Here is a 24815-nt window from a genome sequence, read left to right as displayed (position 1 = left end):
TTATTTTTTTGTTTTATCAGGTTCTGCACATTATTACAGATTCAACAGAAAACCAAACTCAAGCATGCCAATACTTTGTGATCAAGTATTGTGTTTATTGGGAAGGATGTGTTAGTCTGCACAGACACACACACAGACACAAACACAAACTCACACACGTATATTCAATGAAACTTTCTAACACAGCACAGTCAGAGTCAATCAGAAAGTAAACAAGTCTGAAAAGAAAAAACACGCCAAAACACACAAATTCATGCACAAAAACTTATCTCCTGTATCAACACGAGAACTAAAACATGACGCTAACTAAAATGACAATCTAAACAACTCTTAGAAATCGGAACTGTGACACAGATGACGCATAGATTCCAATTGTCGTTCACTAACACACAGAGTGTGTGACAGGTGGTCTAACACTGGCAGACGCTTACACAGATAGACACTCGCGAGACAGGAGAAGGAAGCCAAAGTGACAGACGAGTGGAAGGGAAAGATGGACAGAGAGAAATAAGGAGGTAAATACCAGCGCAGGAGAGGGGACGGATCCTTTGGGACTGGTGACTATGCTGTTTTTGGTGCTGTTCGACTGTGGCTGTGCGGAACACAAAACAGGGTGTTAAAGGGTGTCTGTGGGAGCATAAGGACGAGAGACAGAGAGAAATAAAGAAAGAGAGAGGAGGTGATAAAGTGCTCGGAGGAGTGGGGCAGCTCTGTATAAAATCTGAAGCGCTCAATTATAGTCTATCCTCAACATCATTTCTTTAAGTGAACTTTTGCTGTATGTAAAACATGTTGACCAAGTCACATTCTTCCCCACAAAATTAATGAAGAAAAAAAATTGTAGTTTGGATAGTGACAGATTTTATAACATGCAAAATTCTTGAAACCCAATTATGCCTGGATGTTTACAGTTTGAAGAATTGTTTTTAATAGCGACACTCACTTCATTCTTATTTTCACATGAGTTTGAACGTTAAAAAAGAATAAAATGCATTAATATAGTGAGAACTTTAAGGAAAATGTCCATACCAAATAAAAAATAAAACATCAATTGCAGAATGCAAAAACAAGTTTTTAAAATGGAAATATATATTTTTTTGTTTGGGAATAAACTGTGACCTGAATTTGTTTTTGAGATAAAATTAATTTATAACGATTTTTTTAAATAAAAAAATCAACCTGGGTAAAACATGACTAAGCTGGAAACCAAGTTCTGGTTTTATATCGGTTATATCCTGTCTAGATGGTTACTGTTGCGGTCCAGGTTGATCTGGTAGACGATCTAGGTTATAGATTAAATCACCACAGACCACCAACAAACCATCTATCAACCCAATAAAGCAACCTGACCTGAGGCTACTTTACTCTGTGTTCCAGCAGGATAAATCAGAGAAATGTAAATGAGAGTCCAGAGAACAGATGTTTACAAAAATGCCATAGGATATCTCATCCATAAAGAAAATAATTCCCAGAAAAACAACACAAGGAACAATCATACAAAACATCCAAACAGGCACAAAGCAGCACCAATACGAAAAGCCAAACGTAGAGACCACCACCGATCTCTGTTCTGACAAAACACAACATTTACTAACTATACTCTACAACCTCACCTGCGTCTGAAGAGTCATTTAATGCCCCCTGACCCTAAAATCAATCACTTGATATTTGAGCATAAAAGATAACAAACAACCCCGACAGAGAAGCAAATGAAGGACTGGATAATGAGACTGGAATAATCTGATAAAGAAATGAAGACGGTAAATCATTCTCACCATGTATTGAACGGTTGAACTGGATTTCCGTTTCTGGGTGGGTGGGGATGATGGAGGGATGGAATGAGAGTGTTAAAACATGTTATGATGAACATTCGTTACACAGAACATATAATGAAGGGGGTGGAAAGTTGAGAAAAGGCGTGTGTGTGTTTTGGTAAGAAATCGATATGTTGAACGGTAAAAGACATGAATAAACGAGGTTAACGTACACAAAAGATCATCTAGGGTGAGATCAGGTTGATTGGGACACATTTTGACATTGAGATGAATATCAAAAAGTGACCCAATTAACCCGCATTCACCCCTATGAGAGGATTAGTTTTCCCACAATAGAAATGGTTTTCATATCGTGCTAACCCTATTCACTTTTTGCATGTAATGAAAACATGTTTGCGTGTAATAAAATGTGAAGGAGAACTTGGGATGTCAAGCTCCAAAATTACAAAAAAGAGTCAGCGTCTGTACATTAAGTGAAACTATTAAACCATTTATGATCATTAAAATCAATGAAAATAGAGGCCTAAATAACATATGAAAAATTTAAACTAAACAAAAATAATTAAAACGTTTAAGGAAACGAAGATTATTAAATAAAAACTGAGCTAAAAATAAAATGAATTAAATGTTTAACAAATAAAAAAATAAAACGACATTTTTATTTCACTAAAATGAAATAAAAACCAATAAAACTGAATACAAAAAATATATAAAATTAAAGATAAAAAGTTAAATATAACAAATATTAATAACTAAAATGACTAAAATAAATAATAAATAAATAATAAATAAATAAATAAATAAATAAATAATTAAAAATATAATTGTATCCTGATAGATGGCACTCCAAATTAATTTTAAATCCTCTGTAATAGTCTTTCCATATCAGGATATTTCTTAAAACCATCACAATAAAGTCATTTGAGTTTGCAACGACATGAGGATGTGTGATTTCTAATTTCAGGTGTACTTTCTCTTTAAAGGGATACTTCAGCCAAGAAACACATTTTTTTCGAGCTTCAAAAAATTGTCCCCAAATGACTCCCATTCGCCTGGAAGAGAAAGGATACGTGGTATAATAACTCCCACTGCATTATTCCTCAAGAAGTAAGTCATATTCAGTTAGGATGCCATGAGGGCGAGTAAAACATGGGGAAATTTTGTGTCCTGGCTGAAGTATCCCTTTAAAACTTTCACCTCACAGAATTTCTTCAGTATCTCTGTGTAAATGTATTATTGTTACTTGTGACCAGTGCAGGTATTTCAGGTGAGACCCTGCGTGACTATCAAGCTATCTTGTATTTGTGAGGGCAGCGATAAATCACCCTAAACCACTTCCTCACAATTTCCTGCCGTGATGTTCTGTGTGATACTGCTGTGCGAAAGGCAAGACGTGAGAAAACGAGAGCACAGAAAAAGGAGGGAAATGTCAGAATGGAGGAGTGCAGCGAGCTAGTTGCTAAGCAATGAGTGAGGTGCAGCGGAGGTGTCTATTTCTGTCTCTTGGTTCCCTGGGTTCAGACTGTCAGCTATTCCTGGAGCGAGAGCTACATTCCCTACTGAGGTGGCCCACCCTCCTCTGTCATCTCTCACACACACACACGGAATCGGGATGGAAAGATATCATGGATAGAGAGCGAGGCGTAGGCGGGGAAAGCATGGCATGATTGGTGATGAGAGTGGGAAAGCGTCTCATTAATGCATCCGACTATCACAGGCCGATGAAAGTCGCACCTGCCTGAAAAGCTAATGAGAACGGCTGAAAAATGAACATTACTGTTGCAGGTGCCCGTAGGGTGGTTTTTGAGTGAATCAGTGGTGGAGTTACAGAAAGAGGGCAGAGGGAACGCTGGGAAGGGAACACAATCGGACTAAAATGCTGACGTGGGCGGCAGGCGGTGCTGATTCAGACTCGACCGCACAGCGAGAGAGAGAAAGAGATGAGAAAGTGTGGCTGTATCAGTAACCATATCAGCATCAGCCTATTGTTTATTATTGTATTGATTTCAGAATAGCGCAGAGTATCTGAATAAATCATATTTGTCAGGCTTCAGAAGCTTCAAAATCTTTTCTACATTTAAAGGCAACCGTGTCTATTGTGTAACACAATGTAAATAAAATATAGAATTGATATGCTCAGATTTCATCAACCTTCATAGTTCTTAACAAACACTGGCTGATAACTGCCTTTTTTCCAATACAAAAATAAAATAGATACACGTCATCCATCACAACAAAAATTGGTGCATCCTCAACATCCGCTTCTGTTATTGGACATTAAAAATGATCTAGAAACTATTATAAAAACTGGTCATATTCTCTTATTCCTATATCAGTGAGAGAAGACATTTTAAGTAAAATAACCGATCTATCTAACAAATGAAAATAACCTCCAGGACTGAAACACTTCATTTATTCAGGGCTTTAAATGTTACAAATATACAGTGATGCTGGAGAAATGGACGGTCTTTTTAGCACCAGCCTCATAAAAACGTCATGCTAAGAGATTACATAAGGTATGATGAATGCTGGGAGAGAGTCTGTCCTGACCGATTGTAGAGGATTATTTCACAGATTATACTCCTCAACCAATCCTGAACGCACAGAGTTTCATTTCTACTTCTACAGCGGGATGGAGGTATAAGCCGACCTTTACTCTGTCTGAGAGGATTATGTGTCAACAGAACAAATGCACCTCTAAAGTGCACTCTCTCTAACAGCTCATTAGGGGTCAGAGGTCAACATCTGTTGCCGTGCTCTCCATCAAAGACCAACCTGCGGGACTTTATATCGAGCGCTGAAATGCTTAGAATGGGAATTCACATGGAGGTAATGGGGCAAGTGATGAAAGAGGCATTATGGGTAAAAGAAGTATGAGAAGAAATTTAAGGAAGATGAGGGTAAAATGCAGGAGGTAAAACTAGTAATAAATCTAACGATAAAAATTATATAAACCACCAAACTGCGCAGATTGTGCAAAAGTATGTTATTTAAAATTTTAACAATTCAGCATATATCGATTTATTTTGCAATTTAACATCCGAACGTACACGTAAACTCTATTAAAGTGTGTTTGTTTTTGTGTGAAGCTGCGCATACGTTATTCTACTCATATTTTTAGGTTTGCATTTATCAACCTATAAATATATAAAAAAACATCAAATCTAGATGATTTGATTTAGATCAGAACATTTTTAAGTATTTTATACACTGTTTTTTGCAACATAAAAAACCATTATTATGGCTAATAAAGGGATTTCCAGTTTTGGAAAATGTATGTCTTCAGGGCTTTAAAAAAAAAACTTAGACTTATTTCAAAAATATTATGAAAAATAATTATTAAAAACATATTTAACATTTTCTATGTATGTTGTGTTTGTAGTGAGAATTGAAGCTTTTTTTCTTAAAGAGAATTAACAAGAATTTCAGGTGGATTTACCAAAAAACACAGGAGAAAAGGGTCAGGAGAAGGACTGCTGTAGTAAAAAAAAAGTGAACACCTTCAAAGTTAACACCTTGTTGTCTTCATTATTTATACCATACACCTATATAACAAGTGTTAGAGTAAATATGCCTTATATCACTTTAGGCCACTACAGGTTTTGTTTGGTTGAAATTCCACACAAAAAACAAGTATAACTGTGTTTAGAAACTACTCATACCTCTATCTATACAATTTTGGTCATTACTGCCACAGGTCTGACCAGGTCACCACAAAGAGCCCATCTATCTAATCTTACAGAAGAAACAAACACAAACTGCAACCAACTGCGAAATTAACAACAAACACACATCAACCCTCAGACATACTGTACATCAATTTGTTATCAACGCTCAAAAGTTTCGAGAATCAGTCTGCTTTATAGAATATCAAGCTGGTAGGAGGAGTATGAGGACAGAAAGACAGAAAAAGAGCAGAGCAGAGACATAAGAGGAGAAGAGTGGAGGAGGTCTTACCTTGACATCGGCCTTCTTGTTGAGCAGACTCTTGGCTGCTGCAGATGGAGAAAGAGGAAGAGAAAACATCAGCACGATGGGATGGCAGCGACACTCAACATTAATAGAGCGTTAATGGTGCTCGGCTAAACATGTCACATAACTGTCCGTGCCAGCCGGGAAATACCCCTCCCCTCCCCTCCCGTCCCACATCCACAGGATTAAAGCCATCAAAAACATTACGTGAGGAATCACAGTCGACGGCGTCCGGTTTGACTCCAACTCAAAGAATATGATTTAAAATCTGGTACAAGAGTGAAAGGGTTAGAGACTAACATGCATGTGCAGGAGATGCACTGGTGTACATGCAAATGTCTGAAATGTGTACGCGCACAGGCAAATATCTGAATTAGGGCATGCCTAATCTTTACTGACTACACGCCAACAATCAACTTCTCATGATGATGATCCTGTTTTACAGTAAAAATATCTAAACAGCCTTAAAGCAAATTACATGTACACAAAATAAAAAGTTATATAGGATAAGCCATTCATATTTTAATAAGATATTAACATTATCTTATTTTTCTTATCCAATGGCCAATTATTATTATTTTTATTCATTTTACACATTTGTCAAACTATGACCCACACAAAACTATAGCATACTTAAGTATTTACAATAGTAAAATGTAGTGTAATGTAGTATTTAGTATAGTGAATTCACACACTATACTATACAGGTATTTAACAATAAGTTACTATAGTAAATACTTAAGTCTACTACTGTATTTCTTTCATGTGAGGAGGTAAAAGATTAAACTTATTTCAAGGCATACACTCATAAAACAAGTATTATTTGTTAGTACTTGAGAATGCTGGATGAAAGTATGCTTACCCGATTTAAAAAACATTAATTTTGTAGCAGGTTTTGTTAAATGAAGGAAATCATTGGACATGTGTCTCTGAACTTCAGCTACACACGCATGCGCTAACACACACACACACACACACACACAGATAAGTGTAATATGTTTAAATAGTGAGCTCATGAGGCAGCATGCACCTGCTCCTGTTCAATACTACATTTCTCTCTCACGAGCAAGAAGGCTGAAGTTTGTCAAACTGACTAAAAGCTTTTTAAGGCACCTGCAGCAGATTCTTACAACACTAAAATGGAATTAAATGAAATGAAACTGTCAGCAAATCCGATTTTCAGATGTTAAATTATTCACATCCTCACTGCCATGGCAACACAGTGGAGAAGAGATGCAAATATTCTCTTTCTAAAGCAGTCAATTGACTTATCATCTGTGCATATACAGAAGGTGTCGTGAGGAGAAGGGGTAAAGCGAGAATGAGAACCTTACCTTCCACAAGTTTTAGAGCCAGAGAGGAATGAAGAGAAGGAGAGATGGAGAAAGAATAGATTAAGATAGAAAGATAAAGAGGTTTTCGTTCAGTGGATGAATGGCAGGGTGTTCCAATATGTGCCAGTCACCTCAAACTGACAAATCTTTGGTTTCGTTTACAAATCTTTGCTTTTCAAGTCTAACACTATTATATTGACATCCGGAGGTCACAACAAACCCGATTCACCCTAAAATAACTGACCAACACAAACAGAAGAAAAACACAATCATAAAAGATCAGCAGCGTTTAGAGAATAACTATTACTGCTCATCTGTGGGAGGAGAGATGAAAACTGTGAAGACCTGCACTGAAAGTAAACCAGACCACAAACTGCTACACATACTTGAAACTAAAATATTGTCTAAACATTATAGAAACTTTACCAATCACACACGGAAATAAAAACACATCGAAGTAGCGTACGACGTAGATTTTTATTAAATGGTGCAATGTTCTAGACAAGTTTCCTCCTAGGCTTCAAAAGGATCAAATTAATTTGACATCAATTGACATCACACCACAGATGTGGCCCCTAGACATTTAGATAAAAACATAAATAGTGCTACATTTTATACCACGGTAAATTAATTACAGTACCAGAGTAAATATATTAAAGTGCCACTGTACACCATCACCACCACAGAACTTTCTGTAGGGATATTTCTTTGAAATCAGCTCTATGGATTCATCCCAGAATAAAAATGAATACAGCTTTTAAACACTGAAGGATATTGAACCCCGTTCCTGAACACAGACACACATGCACTCAGATCAGATCACGCCACACTCTTCTGCATCACAACACATGCGTGTGCTCTCGTGCAACGGGAAACAGGCAAGAGAAGAAAAATAAAGAATTCAGAGATCATTGTTAAGAGAGAGAAGGAGAGAGAGGAGGAAAAAAAGGAAAAGAAGGGTCTGAGAGAGAGAGAGAGAGAGAGAAAGAAGGAAAGTAAGACGGAAAGACAGACCGAAAGAAAGAAAGACGGAAGGAAGGAAAGAAAGAAAGGAAAAACGGAAAGAAAGGAAACACAGAAAGAAAGAAAGAAAAATAGACAGAAAAAAGGTAATATAGAAAGAAAGAGAGAGAGAGAGAGAAAGAAAGAAAGAGAGAAAGAAAGAAATAAAGAAAGAGAGAGAGAAAGAAAGAAATAAAGAAAGAGAGAGAGAAGAAAGAAAGAAAAGAAAGTAAGACGGAAAGACAGATAGTAAGACGGAAAGAAAGAAAGAAAGAAAGGAAAAACGGAAAGAAAGAAAGAAAGAAAGGAAACACAGAAAGAAGGAAAGTCAGAGAGAAAGAAAGTTAGAGAGAAACACAGAAAGAAAGAAAAATAGACAGAAATAAGGAAATATAGAAAGAAAGAAAGAAAGGAAAGGAAAGAAAGACAAAAATAAGAAAAGATGGAAGAAAAGAAAAAGAAAGAAATACAAAAAAAGATATAGTGAAAGAAAGAAAGACAAACAGAAAGAAAGAACAAAAAGACAGAAAGACTTAAATGGAAACTGAAAGACAGGAGAAGGATGTATAGAGACCCTGTTGGAAAAGCCAGATCCGGTGTGTTCCAGTTTGACACCTGGTTTCTCCATCAGGGTAGAGAAAGAGAGAAAGTTTGGTGTGGTGTGCTAACTGCAAGAGAAACGGAAGAGAAAGAGTAAAGATCTAACAGCCAGCGGCGTCCACCGTGCAGCGCTTGAAACCGGTGATACCGCTGCATGCTGGAAGCTCCATGCTAAACATGAACGTGATGTATGACAGAGAGAAGGGTGAAGAGTGACGGAAGGTGAGCTCCGATAGGAAGTGAGGGGGCGGTGCTACCTTGTTCCACCAGACCAGCGGTGGTACCTGCAGCGGCGGCGGCTGCAGCAGCGGCCGCAGAGACGGAGGCGGGGGCCGTGGTCTGTCTGCCCACTGCCAGGACACACATAGACGGACGGGGCACATACGACGACACACAGAAACCAAGAGACAGAGAGGAAGAGAAGTACATCAGCGGGTTAGTGTGGAGAGCGTCTAACTGCTGTCATCTGCAACCTGAGGGACTTTCTGAGAAGGCTTATGAGAAAACCCATTACGAACATGAGAGGGTGTAATCCCCGTCACACTGGAATAAAGACGAGACTCATTTTCCTTTCTCTGGGAGACGCTCACGGCAACACAGAGCCTTAAATACGAACTCAAGTGTCAAAAACAGAAGAAGAAATCAAGGAAGAATAAAGTCACAGAACAGAAGGAAACTTATTTGGATGAAATCTGTTAAAGAGGCAATAATATAAAACTTGATTTCAATACTTGAGTTTAAGATAAATTGCAAGGTTTGCAAATAAACCAAACACAAGAAACTTCAACAAAAATACAAAATGGACACAGAATGGTAGAATACAGCCCCTTTAAGAGAGTGAACGGAGAAGAGAAATTACACTCGGAGCCAAACGCGTGGAGTGACGCTCGGACACTCCCACGCCTCCTCTACCACTGAGTCACTCCACAGGATGAGGTAATTACAGTAATGAGACCAGAGACACGACGTGTGACATGCCACGGACAGAGAGAGAAAGAGAGAGAAAGAGAGGGAGAGAGAGCATCTAAACGTTCCTCAAACAAGAACACTGTGGCTTCCACCCACCAGCCTGCTGTTGAAGTGAGAGTGTGTGTGTCTGTGTGTGTGATGTGAGAGAGCAGATGCTTCATTACAGCAGAAATAAATCACATGTTATTATAAACGCCAGCTATCACATTCGGCGTTTGGCACAGCCAGAACACATGCAGAATTCTCCTTCTCTCCAGACGAGACTTCCTGCTGATCTGTTCATCAGTCTATCAGGAGATGACACAAACGACTAACTGCTCTTAAACGTACAGGTGTCAAGAAACCGTCCAACGTTTTACAAACCAACAGAGCAAATGGTTTTATCAACAGTCATCATGTCTACACTTCAGCGGTCTCAAACATAAACCCGTCTCTCTATATAGAGGAGAGTTTCTTCCTTCAGAACAAACGTCTGATTATTTTAATGCGTCTGATTTTCGTTTAACCCTGTAGTCAAATAGGGAGTCAAAAAAGTCCATGTGATTACTAAAATGCAATAGGTTTGATGTGAACTTACCAGAGAAATTTCGTGACACTAGCATCGTTGTCAAAATCGCACCCTGTGGATGTTGAAAAGAAGTCAAACAGTTAACGTCGTTTCCAGCAGTGCCAACAATAGATATACACGCCCTGATGTCTCATTATTGTTGTACATTGGAAAAGTCAAAGCCGGTCTGTTTATCTTTTAGTTAACTTTAATTCTGTAACCCTAGTTATACACATGTATGACGGTCAAATGTGCTGTTGTGAAGACACAAACATGATCAAACTAAGAAAAAAAGGTGTTAGATAAGACGCCGATAAAAAGTGACCGTAATGAGAAAACCTGTAAAACTGAAATACAAAGGAAACATATGCTCACTTGTAAACAGGTTTCCCATCATTTTGTTGAATTTAAATTTTGTGGGTTTTTTTTAAGAAATAAAGACTGCGATGGATGGACAACGGAACTTTAAAGTCTGGAGCAGATCATTTCAGAGACCGTTTTTCTGATTTTAAAATGTACTATGTATAGGTATGTGCTTAGGTCAAATAAAAAAAGAATTTCATTCTGTGAACAACAAACAATATTTCTCCAAAATTTCAACTAAAAATCTTGTTTCTTGAAAACTGGAGAAACAGGTCAGAAAAGAGGCTCTCGATTTTCTCAGACCTCAAATACTGCAAAGAAAACAAGTTCAGGTTCACATTTAAGAAAAGCAACATTACATTTACTTTACATTTAGTCATTTGGCAGACGCTTTTATCCAAAGCGACTTACAGTGCACTTATTACTATTCATTAATATATTTCTACATGTATTTATAATTTTAATCACAGATAGATTTCATGCGTCTCGTCATGCAATCAGTCTTTCACAATGCTTTTAGATAACTTTGTCACTCCTTAGGTTTCATATTGTTGAAATTCAACAAAAACTGGACAGGAATGACCACAATACATCAAAAAATTATGATTAAATTAAAATGTGGAATGGTCTCTTATTTCTTTTCCGTTCCGTGCCGACTATCAATCATATAACAAAACAACCAATCAGAGAAGATATCTGCAGACCTTGAGTTTCCTCCTTGCATTGAATTTCTTCAAGCACTCGACCGTTTCTTGTCTGTGCATCATGGATGCCACGGTGGATCGTTGCTGCGGTAGAAATGAAGATCAGAGGTCAATCATTTGGTCAGATGTTGCGCTCTGGTGTGTGTATGCGATGATGTAACTTCATAAACAATTCTGAACATAGAACTTGCGGCTGGAGATACTTACGCAGACCCACGGGTGCTTCAGGGCCTCCTGGGCTGTGATTCTCTTCGCCGGATTTATGGTCAACATTTGATTGATGAGGTTTTTGGCTTCAGGCGTCACCGTGTCCCACTCTGGAGAGGGAAACTGCAGGACACACGAATGCAAGGTCACATATTTGACATAACGACAGGAAGTTCAATGGCGTAAGAGAGAGAGAACTCACATCATAAGCGCCGGCTTTGATCTGTTGGTAGAGTTTGTGCTGGTCTTCATCCCAAAACGGAGGATAACCCACCAGCAGAATATACAGGATTACTCCTGCAATGACACAACTGATATTTCACTTCTGTGCTACTCTTTGGACACAATTCTCCAGCAGATTAACAAGCACACTAAACGTGGAGGGGTTAAACGTTTAAACAACAGTTTCAGACACAATTTAGACTTAATCTAATCCAAAACAACACTTGATTTAGATTTTTTTTTTTTTTTATTACTGATCCGTAGAACGTTATTCATTTACATGTCTTTACTCTTACTCAACCTCGGTTGGTTTTAAAAATTGTTTTACTGATTGAATGAAATGATTCACCTAGACAAAAGGTAACGTCTGACCTTCTGATGTGTAAGACAAACAAAAATCGACATGATGCATGAAGCAGTGGATGCAGAACAGGGCCGTGACGCCCGAACACTCGACAAAATCAGCGAGATAAGAGCCCTCAACATCTGAGAGGCGCGTGTCTGAAAGTGCGTGGGGCGTCGAGAGAGAAAGAGCGTGAAGATGGAAATAGATGGATGGATGAGGGGTTAGCGAGTGACTCACCGCATGCCCAGATGTCCACAGGTTTACCGTACGCTTCCTTTCTCAGAACTTCCGGGGAAAGATAACCCGGTGTTCCGGCGAACCCTGCGTGTAAACACATGAAAGTGACATTTTTGTCAGATATGGTGACCATACCTGAAATGTGACCTCTGCATTTAACCCATCCTGTCTGAAAATCAGATAGGTTTACTTGACCAAACCATCTCTGCGTGCTTGTAAAAACCATGCAAACCACATTTGAAAGAATACAGAGGTTTATCACGTACCGAACCAGGCCTGCTGGTCTCCCTGCACCTCGATGGCCAGGCCAAAGTCGGCCAGCTTGACGGCTGCGTTCTTGCATTTACTGGCTAACAGCAGGTTCTCAGGCTGTGGGGATGATCACACTCATATTACTAAAATCTGATACATGTCACTTTTAAACACTGAACACGTAACATACAACCACAGCTGCTGGCAAGCTAACAAACACAATCATCGCCAAAAATATATACGCTGTCCTGGAGATATAGCCTTGTTCGGTCACCTGAAGAGTTCACTAAAATGATCCGGATCCCAACGTTTACAGTTTCTCTCAGACACTCAGATTGTATAGTATTTGGTTGAAACACTTCTGCATGAAGTAGGTTACATTCTCTCTATTCTGTTCTGGCGCGAGTAAAACCAGGTGGGAAATCAGGTCCAGAAGAACAAAGCATCATGGGTCAATCTCAGACGTCTTTCTTTCTCCGCTACAGCTGCTGCCCTCCAAAAACATGAAAACTGTCAGCGTTTTGCCGCTCAAGCACCGCTGTCGACTGCCATAGCTATTCGTGGATCTCAGATGTGGCATGATTTGGGTTGAGAATCAGTAAAACGGTGTTGAAACATTCAATAACCTTGGGTTATATATGGGAAAAACGACACCAGAAGCGCGGCCCGACAGGATGGCAGAGATTTTCAAAACCTGATTTAAAAAATGTCACAAATGACTTTAAACTGGATTAGGAGGAAGACATCAAAATGTGTCTTTTAAAATGCTTGTCGCTGGTAAGATTGTGTATGATTCTTCCCAGTACAAAATAACATGAAAATACATTAACGTCCATGCACGGCACTGCCCCCCATGCCAAACTCCAAGCTTATCTCTGCTTCATACTGAAGTAAGCCACGCCTCTTCCATATTCCTCTAACTCCCAAAAATCTCATCATACTGTGGTTGAACAATATATACGACATGTTTTGACAACACAAACACACTCACAAACAGAATATGCAAGCATGCTTAACACAAGCACAGACAACGGAGGAATCTGAATGACACCTGTCACTCACCTTGAGATCACGGTGCACCACACCCATTTGATGACAATGAAGCACCGCCTCCAGGATCTGCTGGATGCAATGACTGCATGCAAACACCAGGAGGTGCATGTTAGTGTGAGCAATGCATCATTCACTCGTGCACAGGCACAGGCGGAATATTAGGAGGAGCTCATTTTCATTTTGACTAAACATACCAAAACTTGATGGAACGTAAGAAGTCCAGAATATTTTTAAGTGTGAGAGTTTTGAGTAAAACTCACGAAACATGTGCTGGTCATTATACACCTCAAAGTCTTGAAAAAAATGTATTGAAGTAAATTAAACCTACGTTTAGCACCATTTTGTGACATGACACACACATTTTAAATTCTCATTAGCTATAGATTTATTATTGTGAAATATCTCTTTACCGTTTTTATTTGCAAATTGACAAATTAATTATTATTCGATTCAATATTTATGATAAAATAATAACAATATGTATAAAAAATGTAAGCTCATTACAGTAATACGTGTTATTTTCTGCATTACTGTAATGGAGTCATAGGGTGTTGCGGTATAATGTCACAATTAATGGTCCTAAAAATAAACTTGATGTCATTCCTCGTGTTCATATCATTTTATTTAGATTTGGGGTGAAATATGAACAACATGTCATATTTTCACATTATGTCTTTAACTAGTTTGCACTTCAACATTCACTGAAAATACACGACACATCAGTAAAATGAACTACATAGGGCCTGAGGAAGACTGATAATGACATCCCGCAGGACATTTACTATCTTAAAGAGATACTTCACCCAAAAACATTCCTCTTTCATCTTTCCAAGCCTGAGTGACTTTCACACACGAAACACAAAAGATGATTTGAAAACAGTATTTTTGAATACAATAAAAAGGTCCCCGTGTTCCAGAGAAAAAGAAAGGGTTTTTTTAAAATTCGACTGAATAAAAGACAGCAGAATTTTTATTTTTGGGTGAACTGAACCTTTATAACAAAATCAGTTCTTTTGAGATATTAAACTCAGTACAAGTATTCAAATGTGCACTATATGATGATGTGGAAGCTGGTTTACTGACATAGGAAGCTCCAACACTACAACACTTAAAAACAACTCTCACGGGTGAGACCATCTCACCACCCACCACAAGAGCGACAGGAGAGAGAGAGACTGTAAAGAAATGAGAAAGAGAGAAAGGATTGGCAGACAGCCCTGGAATCTGCGCAGACACTCCAGCGAAGCACAGTACGTGATGTGTGTGTGTTTTGGCAGTGGTAGCAATTGTGTGGTGAGATAGGGCTTGAGGAAATGTATCTCTGTGTAACTATGAGGAGAGGGAGGTGGACGGCGTGAGTCAGTCTGTGTAGGCGTCTGCTGCTGATCTAGAAAGAGTGGATCTGTGTGTGTGCGTGCGTGCGTGTATGTCGCAAATTTTTTTTACATACAAAGTCATTTTCCAGTTAGAAATAGAGATAGAGTTGTAGTTTGATTCAATAAATGTGACTTATTTTCCATTTATCTTTTAGGATGAAAATTATTCCACTATAAAACAACAAAAAACTCTGCTTTAAGGACCACAACTTCATTTCCTTACCAATCAGTAACAAACAATTACTATCATGCACATGAAAAGAAAACGATATATATTTGACCAACAATACAATTGGGCCTGATATTGAATAACTGATTTGCATATGATCTCTTTAATGCCTCAGTTGTTTCTCTGACACCGTGTGCAATGTAACGCATTAGAACCCATTATAATTTTAAAATTTGGATGGGGCGCGACTATCCCATTGTCGTGTCGCGACGGTCATGTCCGGTGTTAGACAGCAGTGAGATTTAACAGTTTTAAAAAGTCTCTTGTTTAGACGATTTTCTGAACATATATTTATTTTTAGTTCATATTTAAAGAAAACAGAATGAAGAACACAAGTAAGCAGCCTCTGAGGAATACTTTTTTTCTCTTTGACTGTTTCAAAAGAGGACAGTTCAGCCCAATCATCATTTATTCTCCCTCATGTGGTTATAACCCTATATGTGACTTTTTCTTCAGTGGAACATAAAAGAAGATATTTGGAGAAATGTCTCTGTGGTTTTGTCACCCTACTATGGAAGTCAATGGGGTCAATGCTGTTTGGTTATCAACGTTCTTCAAAATATCTTCTTTTGCGTTTTACAGATGAAAGAAAGTCATACAGTCACACCTACAGCAAGTCAAAAATACTATAATGTATTCTGATGATCAGGCCCATCAAATGCAGTGACAGCGGGTGGTACGCGACTCTGTTTTCTCTTTCGGTGAAGTAGCCGTGTGGCCAAACACTGTGTGTGCAATGAGCCGCTTTTCTCTGACAACAGGCTGAATCAAACTCCAGAAGAACCCTTCAATCAAATGACGATTACACAAAACAACTTGTCTATCCTCCAGCGGTCTGTCACCCTCAATATAGTGTAGAATAAAACAATGTCTTCCACAGCCGACAGCTGCCCAATGACAAAGATAAATTGATTTGTTTTTAAGCAAAAGAAAGTAGATATTCCCAGTGTACCAGACGGTTGGAGTACCAGGGTTAAAAACACATGAACGGTTCACGATAGGCGTACTTTGCATCTCTTGCTAATGCATCCAAAAACTAAAAAAACTAAATCCATAACGACATTTTATCAAAACAGCGATTGTCATTTTTGCAGAAAATAAACCTGGCAGAATGAGTGTTGTTAAGTCGAATCCTAATTCAGACCAAGCAATAGAACAGCCACAGAGTGCAGAAACGGTTTGAAAACAAGCAGGAGTCACATGACACATGCAGTGGCCCAGTGCACTTCCTGTACTGACCTTCAGGTCCCTGTGCGCTATATCGTGATGATGAATGTGACTGACACTCTCGAGAATCTGATGGATACAATGACTGCAACGACAAGAGGAGAGACAGGGAACAAGAAAAGATGAGGGAGGCGAGCGGAGACGGAGGGGGTGAGTTAGTCACAGCGTGTGAAAGGACAAACAGCGGTAAGACCAGAGGCGTATCATATAAGACGCTGATGAAATGTGATAACGCCGACCGTCGCTGAAAACCTGTGGTTACACGACAATAGATCAGGAGTCGGGCGGGCACGGATGGTTCCCTGCGAGGGAACAGACACGCACACGTGGGATGGAGAGATCTGGAGGGAGGGTGGATTAAATGGAGCAGGTGAAAATATGGAAATGATTTGTGTGTGAGCTGGTTTCTGACTCGAAATTATACAAAGAGCTTGGATGAGATTGTTGAGCCAAAGGTCAGATATGTACTTTTAGCTAAATAAAGTTATAACTTAAAAAACGTATTATCCCACTGTTTGTGTTACAGAAATTAATCATACCTCAAAGTTTTACATTTCATGCAACGTGATACAGTGATCAATAAGCATCACCTTAGCAACCGCATGGTGACTCCCAGGCAACTGCATACACCACCCAAGCGCTAACATTTTCATAAAAAAATCTAAACCTTAATCGTGTTTCTCTCTGTGGAAACACACAAAGCGAGTGTTGAGGTGCGAGTATGTGTGCATGCCGGAGCTGAATCTGAGTCGACATCATTATGTGAGTTAATTAGAGCCCTACTTTCACTCATATGTGGGGAGGGGGCAGGTGTAGAGGCTCATGACATCGGGGACGGCTTCATTTCACCATCTTGAAGTCGGGGTGGGCGGCATCGCGTCGAGTTTGCGCCCACAGATACAGACGATGAGCTCTCATCACTCGCCGGCTCTTCATAACCGTCTCTCTTTCTCCACTTTTCTCTCTATTTCTCACCGCGTCTCCCTCCCACATGCTCGAAAATCCACACAGTCAAATTGATTAAAGCATTTCTCCGGAGGGCGACTGCGCCGTGTGTGCATGTGCGTGTGTGTGATGGAGAGAGAAAAAGACAGCAATGGATGGATGAAACATATGAAGCGGATGGAGATGAGGGAGTGCAGACACACACTCACACACAGGGTGAGGCAGAGCTCTGCTGCCCACGCTCAAACGGCTCAATAAAAAAAAAACTAGCAAGCACAGGAACATTACGCTTTAGCAGTAGAAAATATATATTTTTATCTGGTAAGGATGGGAATGGAAATGAAGGAGAGAAAGCTGTATGTGGGTGGGAGGTTTGGACGTTAATTGGCCATGGGGAGGATCTGACAGAGGAGACGGAGACGAGAAAACGGAGAGAGTGTTTAACCTGGCATCAGCTTCGCTGTAATATTCTCTTGCTACGATATCTTCGAACAGCTCCCCACCCGTCACTCTGCAGGATGACACCAGAAAGACTTTCATGAGCTCAATTTACATCCAGAAATTTGTACATTTTATCAACATCTTCCATTGGTTTTTCACATACTGTATGCATTCAATGTAAAAATGATGCGTGCAAAACATTTGCTCATACATATTTTTATAAGTGTGCAACAATTGCGTGTGTATAATTCAATATGACAGAAAAATAGAGCAGTGCACAAAACAAGCGATAGAGAGCGAGCATTATAGGACGGGGAAATCCTCAAGAAGAGAGATCACCAGGGCTTCGGGGGGAAACCCCTGCTGCAGGATTTCTCTTCAGCTGGGCACCCCAGCTCTGTTGCTATGGAAACTGGCTCCCGATCGAGCGAGAGCGATGCTGGGGAAAGAGTGGGCGTCTGTGGCAGGCATGGAGGCAAATACAAAGCACAGCGAGATAGCATGTGCCGCATTAAAGAGAAGCACTTACAGGTCAAATATGAGGTAATGAAAGCCCTCTTCTGATATGCTGTCATGGAGCCGAACTGCATTTGAGATAAAACAGAGATAATGTCATCACGTCCATTCATTTCACATCCATCATGATGTTAAGAGCTCTACTCGATAGAAATTAAATCAGTAGGAAGTACTTTCTACATAAATGTCCCCTGTGGTCCGATCAGCTCATTCACATCTGGGCTGAGCTTTAAATGATGACTGAGAGTTTAGGTTGGTTTGGGACTTTAATGCTCATTTAATATCATGTCCTGTGTGAAAAGGAACCGTGTACGCCGCCTTAAGCTTACCGATGTTGGGATGCTTGAGCAGGCGGCAGATACGAGCTTCTCGTTCGAGCTTCTGGTGATCTGGAACAAAGAGAAATTCAGTTAATTTGGGTTTGAGAATGTTGCTTTTTGGTTGAGTTGACATGGGATGAACCTTCTGTGATGTGACGTATTTCTGGAGGAAACGAGAGAATCGTGTACAGTTAGATAAGCAATTTGCATGAAGATCGAAGATATGCACAATATCACAACACATTCATTTTTAGTGTTTAAATAAACCCATTATGCAGCATTCACATTCAGACTTATTTCAGTTCTTTTAAAGTTCACATTTAAAAAGTTTTCAGATCAAACTTCAAAGAGATGGTTACACTCAGCATCAGCCCGACCACACAGTACGAGCACAACAGCCAACCGCTGGTTGAAGGTTTCACGAGCGCTGTAGCTGACTTCAGCTGTAATCTTGTTCGTGTGCTGTACTTCATGATCTGCAGATATGAAGATACAGACGCGCGTCCTGCAGACAGGCCCGAATGCTCCAGTGCACCCTGCGGAGGAAGCCTGCTGTCTGCCATGCGTGAGTCATACGGGAAAACGGACAGCTGGGAAACTGGACACATAACCACGCTGCCGTTCCTAAAGAGGCCTGTGGTCTTCTCCTATTGGCTGGCTAACAGGCTGTCTATCATCACAACATCATTTAGTCTTCAGTGGAACGGCATAGAAGTCAAACATTTCCATTCTGATGTATTGTCTGATGGATATTCTACAATTAACAAAATGTAAAACTTGCTCGGGGATCCAACAGGGGTTGTGAAATTAAATTTCTTCAATTAGACGGAAGGGTTGGATGGGAGGGACTTGGGAATAAATAATACTACTTTCAGAATGTCATAAACGATGCATCGGCCAGACTCTTTCATTAAAAAAAACTTACTGTGCGTTCAAGGGGTATCGTTTTTATCAGTTTGTGTGTTACTAGGGAGGGAATCAAACCCACAACCTTTTTGTTGCTAAAGCAATGTTCAATGAGCTAAAGAAGAATTTTACGAGAATTAGGAAAACAAAGTGACTTAAAAAAACATTGTCACCTTAATTAAACCCTACAAAAACACTTATACATCCAGACCGAGAGAAAGAGAGAGCTTGTGAAGTTGTCACATCGAGCAGTGAGACTGGTGTGAAGTGATGAGAATGCTGACATCTAAACACCACAAGAAAAAAAACACCTCTGCAACGAAAGAGACACAGAACCTCCAGAGAAAGAAATGCTGTCAGACCCACAAACCTCATCATCCATCTACAGCTTTGAACAAACAAATCTAAGCTGTGCACAAAACTTACATACGTGAGCCTACAATAACACAATTAATCGAAAAACGAATCAATATGGTTAAACAATTACATAATCACAGAAAGCCTCATTTACGGCTGTCTATTTGCATTCATTTCTGTTTCGGCAGTGTGTTTGGCCACCGAGTACAGTGGCGAAACAAAGACATTCAAATTAAATGCCTTCGCTTTTGATCAACAACATAACTCCCAAAATTTGTTGTTTTCTTTTCATCATATTATAAAGCATTTAAAAGCTTCCATATAAAATCTATTAATCAGAAACAATAATCGTAATTACAATATCAAGGGTGAATAATTGACAATTATTATTTTTGTCATAAAAATCCCTACATTTGAATATATTCATGGAATATTAACCAAAAAAAGTATAGATATTTGTGACCCTGGACAACAAAAACCTTACTTGTCATTTTTCGAAATTGAGATTATAACATAATCTAAAATCTGAATAAATAAGATTTGTATCTGGTTTAGATACAACCGTTTAAAACTCAAGAATCTTAGACTGCAAAAAAAATCAAAATATTGAGAAAATCGCCTTTGAAGTTGTTAATCATGTGCACTGTGGCAGGCCATCCACTAACACAAATATTTTTTTTATATATTTAATTAATGTAACATGATCTTTACTTAATATTCTAATGATTTTTGGCATTAAAAAATCGATAATTTTGACCCATACAATGTATCTTTGTCTTTTTCAAATAAAATCCTATGCTTTTTATCACCGTATGTACACCGGACACGACAGGCGTCTGTTGCGTCCGGTGTGGACACGGTGTAAGACTGGTATTGTGATCCAGGGTCACATTTATTCATAACTGACTAAACTGGCTAACATTCTTTACAACATTATCTCACGAGTCCATATTCCACATAACGGCCCGAAACATCAAAATGACACAGCTTGGGTAAACCGGAGATGATTGCCAGCATTCACTCGCTTGAAATCGACTCCATGGGATCGAACATAACTGCATTCCTGTTTGCATCCACAGAAACATGGCCTGTTAGATAATGGGCCTGTCAGCCATAATTACAGCTCAAATAATCACGTTTATTAGTATTTATCTCAGCAGTAAGCCGTTATAATTGGAAACAATTATGGAGTCAGTCGCTCTGAGGAGCCTGCTGGATTCATCCCTTTTAAACACAGAGCTAAACGTCTTTAAGTGTGTGTGTTTGACACTTTGGGTAAATCCAGGTCATCTCGGTGCTGCATTGCAGGTGCTCTCATTATGCACGCGAACGTCCTCCAATCACAACCTCCAAAAAGCACCGCTTACATAAGAAAAAATTTGTCCCCATAAACTTCATTTCTCAATATTGGGATATCAGAGGCAGACGGTGTGCATCACCCATCTCTAGCTCCGCCCCCATAAAATGAGCTCTATTTCTCCACTTGCAACATACAGCAACTCTTCCAGAGCTTAACTGTGAACAATTTCTTTATTTAGTTTGATTTGTTGTGGATTTTAAAATGTCAAGGTAGTTCGCAAATGTCCGTTTAATCTGTTAGAATTGTCAGATAACGCTGTTACAATTGATAAAATGGCTATAAGAAGGGATCATGGTTTCCCTCTAAAACATTTACGGTTTATAAGCCCCCCCCCAAAGGGGATGTGTAAAATGCATGTATAAAATATGACAAAAATATCAGATAAAATATTATAAATATACTTAAATGCGTGCGTGATGTACAATAATCTAAAGATCATCAGTAAAGTTTCCATTATAATTCAGACGGGGTCCGCTACACACAGCCTTCGCACATTTTATAAGATTTAATCATGAGAAGTTGAACATCATGCCACTCTCATGTCTCACTAAAACCGATTGTCAAATGGGTGTTCAGGGGACAACAGGTGTCAGATGTGGTTGCACGCTGAATCAAATCAAAAGTTGCGGTGATGAAGCTTCAATCTGAACTTTTTCCACTTGAAGGCACCACAGCTTCAGCACAAATGCAGTTCGTAAACTGTCGAACACAAAGTAGATCTGCATGCATGCTTTTTTCTGCTTTTAAAGCCCCTCTGCACCGGTGTTTCCACCTCACATTTTACCTATTCAAAGTTTTTGTAATGCGAAAGAAACATATTTCAAAAACGGGTCAGTGTGGAGCAATTCTACATTTCAATAAACATTATTTTCACAATGGTAATTTGAGATGAAGTGAAAAAATAAACAATTGAAATGATATATATGACATTTCAAAGACCCGTGCACGCGTGTGTTTGCATCTCCTTGTGCTCGTCTATGTCGGTGACATGTGTGTCATGCTCTTGGCGTGTGGGACACACAGACACGCAGTCTGAACTGCACCAAATGGTCAGACTGCCTCTCTTGACCTGTTGATCATCTCAGTTCCGCGTGTGTGCCAACACTTCTCAAAACACACAAACACCCTTCTCCTGAAATATCACATGGCACCAGAACAAAGCACTGACGTCTATATATACTTCACCAGACTTATTCATTCATCAAAAACACCCTTTCACCACAGCAACTTCTTATTGTATAGCTGCTTACAGTAATGATTTCACAGTAGTAACACAAACTGTAGTGACTATATTATCGTGATAGAAAGAATTGTATTTGTAAGGGTTATACAGAACTGAGTTTCGATTCATTCCACACCAACCGCATTCCCCAAAACATTTTTGAGCAGGATTGATTTACCTCTTGCCGAGAGCTTTTTGGTGTTTATGATTTTGGCAGCAAACTCCTGGGCTGTGCACAGCTTGATGCAACGTCGCACGACTGAGAAAGCCCCCCTGAGAAAAAAACACAAGAAGAAAATCTCTGAGGATCAGCACATTCTCAGTGAAGATAAACAAGAAATAATACAGTTAAGGCTCGCATATTTTGCTTAAGGTCTTATTTTTTGTTCAATGATGGCAAATAAATCATACGGGTTTGGAAGAACATACAGTAAGGGTGATTGATAGGGATGTAATGATTCACCATGAGCCGGTTAAAAATAGATTAAAATATGTGATGATTCAAGCCGGTTGAGATGTTATTTGAATTGCAATTCATGTTTTGAACAGCAGGGGCAGCTGTGTTCAATGCAAACTTGGAAAACGTGGATATGCTGATATTTCTTAAATGTAAAAAATCCAAGATAAGCACCGACAAAGGTTCTGTTTATTTATTTTAAAGATATTTTTGTATAATTCCTTTGATTTGGAATTTATTTTAAAATTGCTGTTTATTTTTGTTATTTGACATAAAATATGTTTTTGTCTTACAAAGAAATGTGCAGCATTTGAGAAAATAATAAAAGGGAAGTTGTTCATTTCAAATTTGTCTCAGCACATGCAAAGGAAATTGTGAATGAATCGTATAGTGAGATCAGTATCGTGAATAGCATCGCATTGTGAGCAGAGTTAATCGTTACATAGTGATTGACATTGCAAAGTGAATACCCCAATCCCTAAAATCAGACACAAATATAGGATCTTCCAATATCTATGATATAGATACCAGAACAACAAATCAGATCAAAACAGAAAATCCAATAGGCAAGTGTATGATGCCCAAGTATCAATAGAACAGCACGCACACACACACACGCACACACTTTCACCTGACAAAACACTAAAACAACAGCCAGGGAACAAAATGTAAATCATGCCCTGACTGAAAATAGACATAAAGAGGCTCTAGAAAAAAAGAAGTGCATTACAGCAGTGACAATCCTCTGATGTAATTCAATACAGGCTTATTTTAGCGCACCTTGTTACAGTTACACAATGCACTTGGCGTGTCTTAAACAGCAGCAACTCTAAAGTAGATCTGTTACGACTGCCCACGCACAACCCCCCTGAAAACGGGCACAGACCCACAGGCTCAAATTGCCCTTGGAAACACCCATGCGATGATAACATGTGATAAAAACAGATATATGCCCCTCTGTGACCTCGGGCAGATCACCTGCGCCTCATTGGCTTTGCTAGCGACAGGAAGAAGGAAGCCTCCGAGATGTTTGCCATCGCTCATCGAGTATCAGAGACTATTAACCTCTGCTATGCTTTTTAGATTTTTGGCTTGGGTTCTTCTTTTGTTCCTGCAGTCTGTCTGTATTTCAATCTGATATCATTTTTACCTGTTTGTCCAGCAGGGAATGAACCTTAAAGGGTAAGTTCATCCCAAAATTAAATTTGTGTGATTTTTTACTCACCCACATGACGCTAAACATGCTTTCAGACCTCAAATAAGATATTTAGGTGACATCCGAGAGATTTCCATGTCTCCTCATAGACATAATGGTCAAAGTTGTTGTCAAGGTCCAGAAAAGACATAAAGACATTGTTTATTGGTCCATCCGCTCACAGTGGGCCAATTAAAGTTTTAAAGACGAGAATGCTTTAAAAACAAACCAAAATAACGACTTCAAATATATATATATATATATATATATATATATATATATATATAGATAGATAGATAGATATATTCTCATCTGTCATGTCAGTCTATGGTCCAGGTTCACGAGAGCACTTCAACCCATGCGCAATTTGTGGGGGCACACGCTGGCATTCTGATTGACAACCAGGAAGCGCAACTCTGAGTTTACAAGAAGACGCACACTGTATATAAGCTGATCTTTGCAAAATGTAGATGATTTCGATATTGTGTAAGACTTGCACTTTTTTTACCACAAAAGGAGTCAAAGTGCATCTATTAAAGTCGTTACTTTGGTTTGTTTTTCCCATATAAAGTATCTTGCCGATTAAAAATATTCAACTTGTCCACTTTGAGCAGATGAACCAATTTAATGATGTCATGAGTACTTTTCTGGACCTTGACAACAACTATAACCATTATGTCT

At 39.1% G+C, this 24815-nt stretch overlaps 1 protein-coding gene across 24 annotated transcripts in view; it reads right to left on the bottom strand.

The window, feature by feature from the left end:
• The window catches only part of LOC130412000 (calcium/calmodulin-dependent protein kinase type II subunit beta), a 38691-nt gene that overhangs the window by 11450 nt on the left and 2426 nt on the right, over positions 1-24815 (bottom strand). For 2 of the 24 annotated variants that reach the window (XM_056737057.1, XM_056737082.1), the window contains exons 2-16: positions 22661-22755; positions 18647-18706; positions 18331-18385; positions 17806-17871; positions 16428-16500; positions 12545-12647; positions 12279-12362; positions 11676-11770; positions 11474-11596; positions 11267-11350; positions 10230-10272; positions 8941-9033; positions 5733-5770; positions 1776-1808; positions 524-592 (exon numbers count right to left, since the gene is read on the bottom strand). In XM_056737057.1, the coding sequence (XP_056593035.1) occupies positions 524-592; positions 1776-1808; positions 5733-5770; positions 8941-9033; positions 10230-10272; positions 11267-11350; positions 11474-11596; positions 11676-11770; positions 12279-12362; positions 12545-12647; positions 16428-16500; positions 17806-17871; positions 18331-18385; positions 18647-18706; positions 22661-22755 (1114 nt within the window). Of the gene's footprint in view, positions 1-523; positions 593-1775; positions 1809-5732; positions 5771-8940; positions 9034-10229; positions 10273-11266; positions 11351-11473; positions 11597-11675; positions 11771-12278; positions 12363-12544; positions 12648-13592; positions 13666-16427; positions 16501-17805; positions 17872-18330; positions 18386-18646; positions 18707-22660; positions 22756-24815 lie in introns of all 24 variants that reach the window. The other 22 variants (XM_056737056.1, XM_056737061.1, XM_056737059.1 and 19 more) reach the window with 18 other exon arrangements.

This window comes from Triplophysa dalaica, chromosome 22, assembly GCF_015846415.1.
Source record: "Triplophysa dalaica isolate WHDGS20190420 chromosome 22, ASM1584641v1, whole genome shotgun sequence".
NCBI classification, from domain to species: Eukaryota; Metazoa; Chordata; class Actinopteri; order Cypriniformes; family Nemacheilidae; genus Triplophysa; species Triplophysa dalaica.
This window is presented reverse-complemented; position numbering and strand designations above follow the sequence as displayed.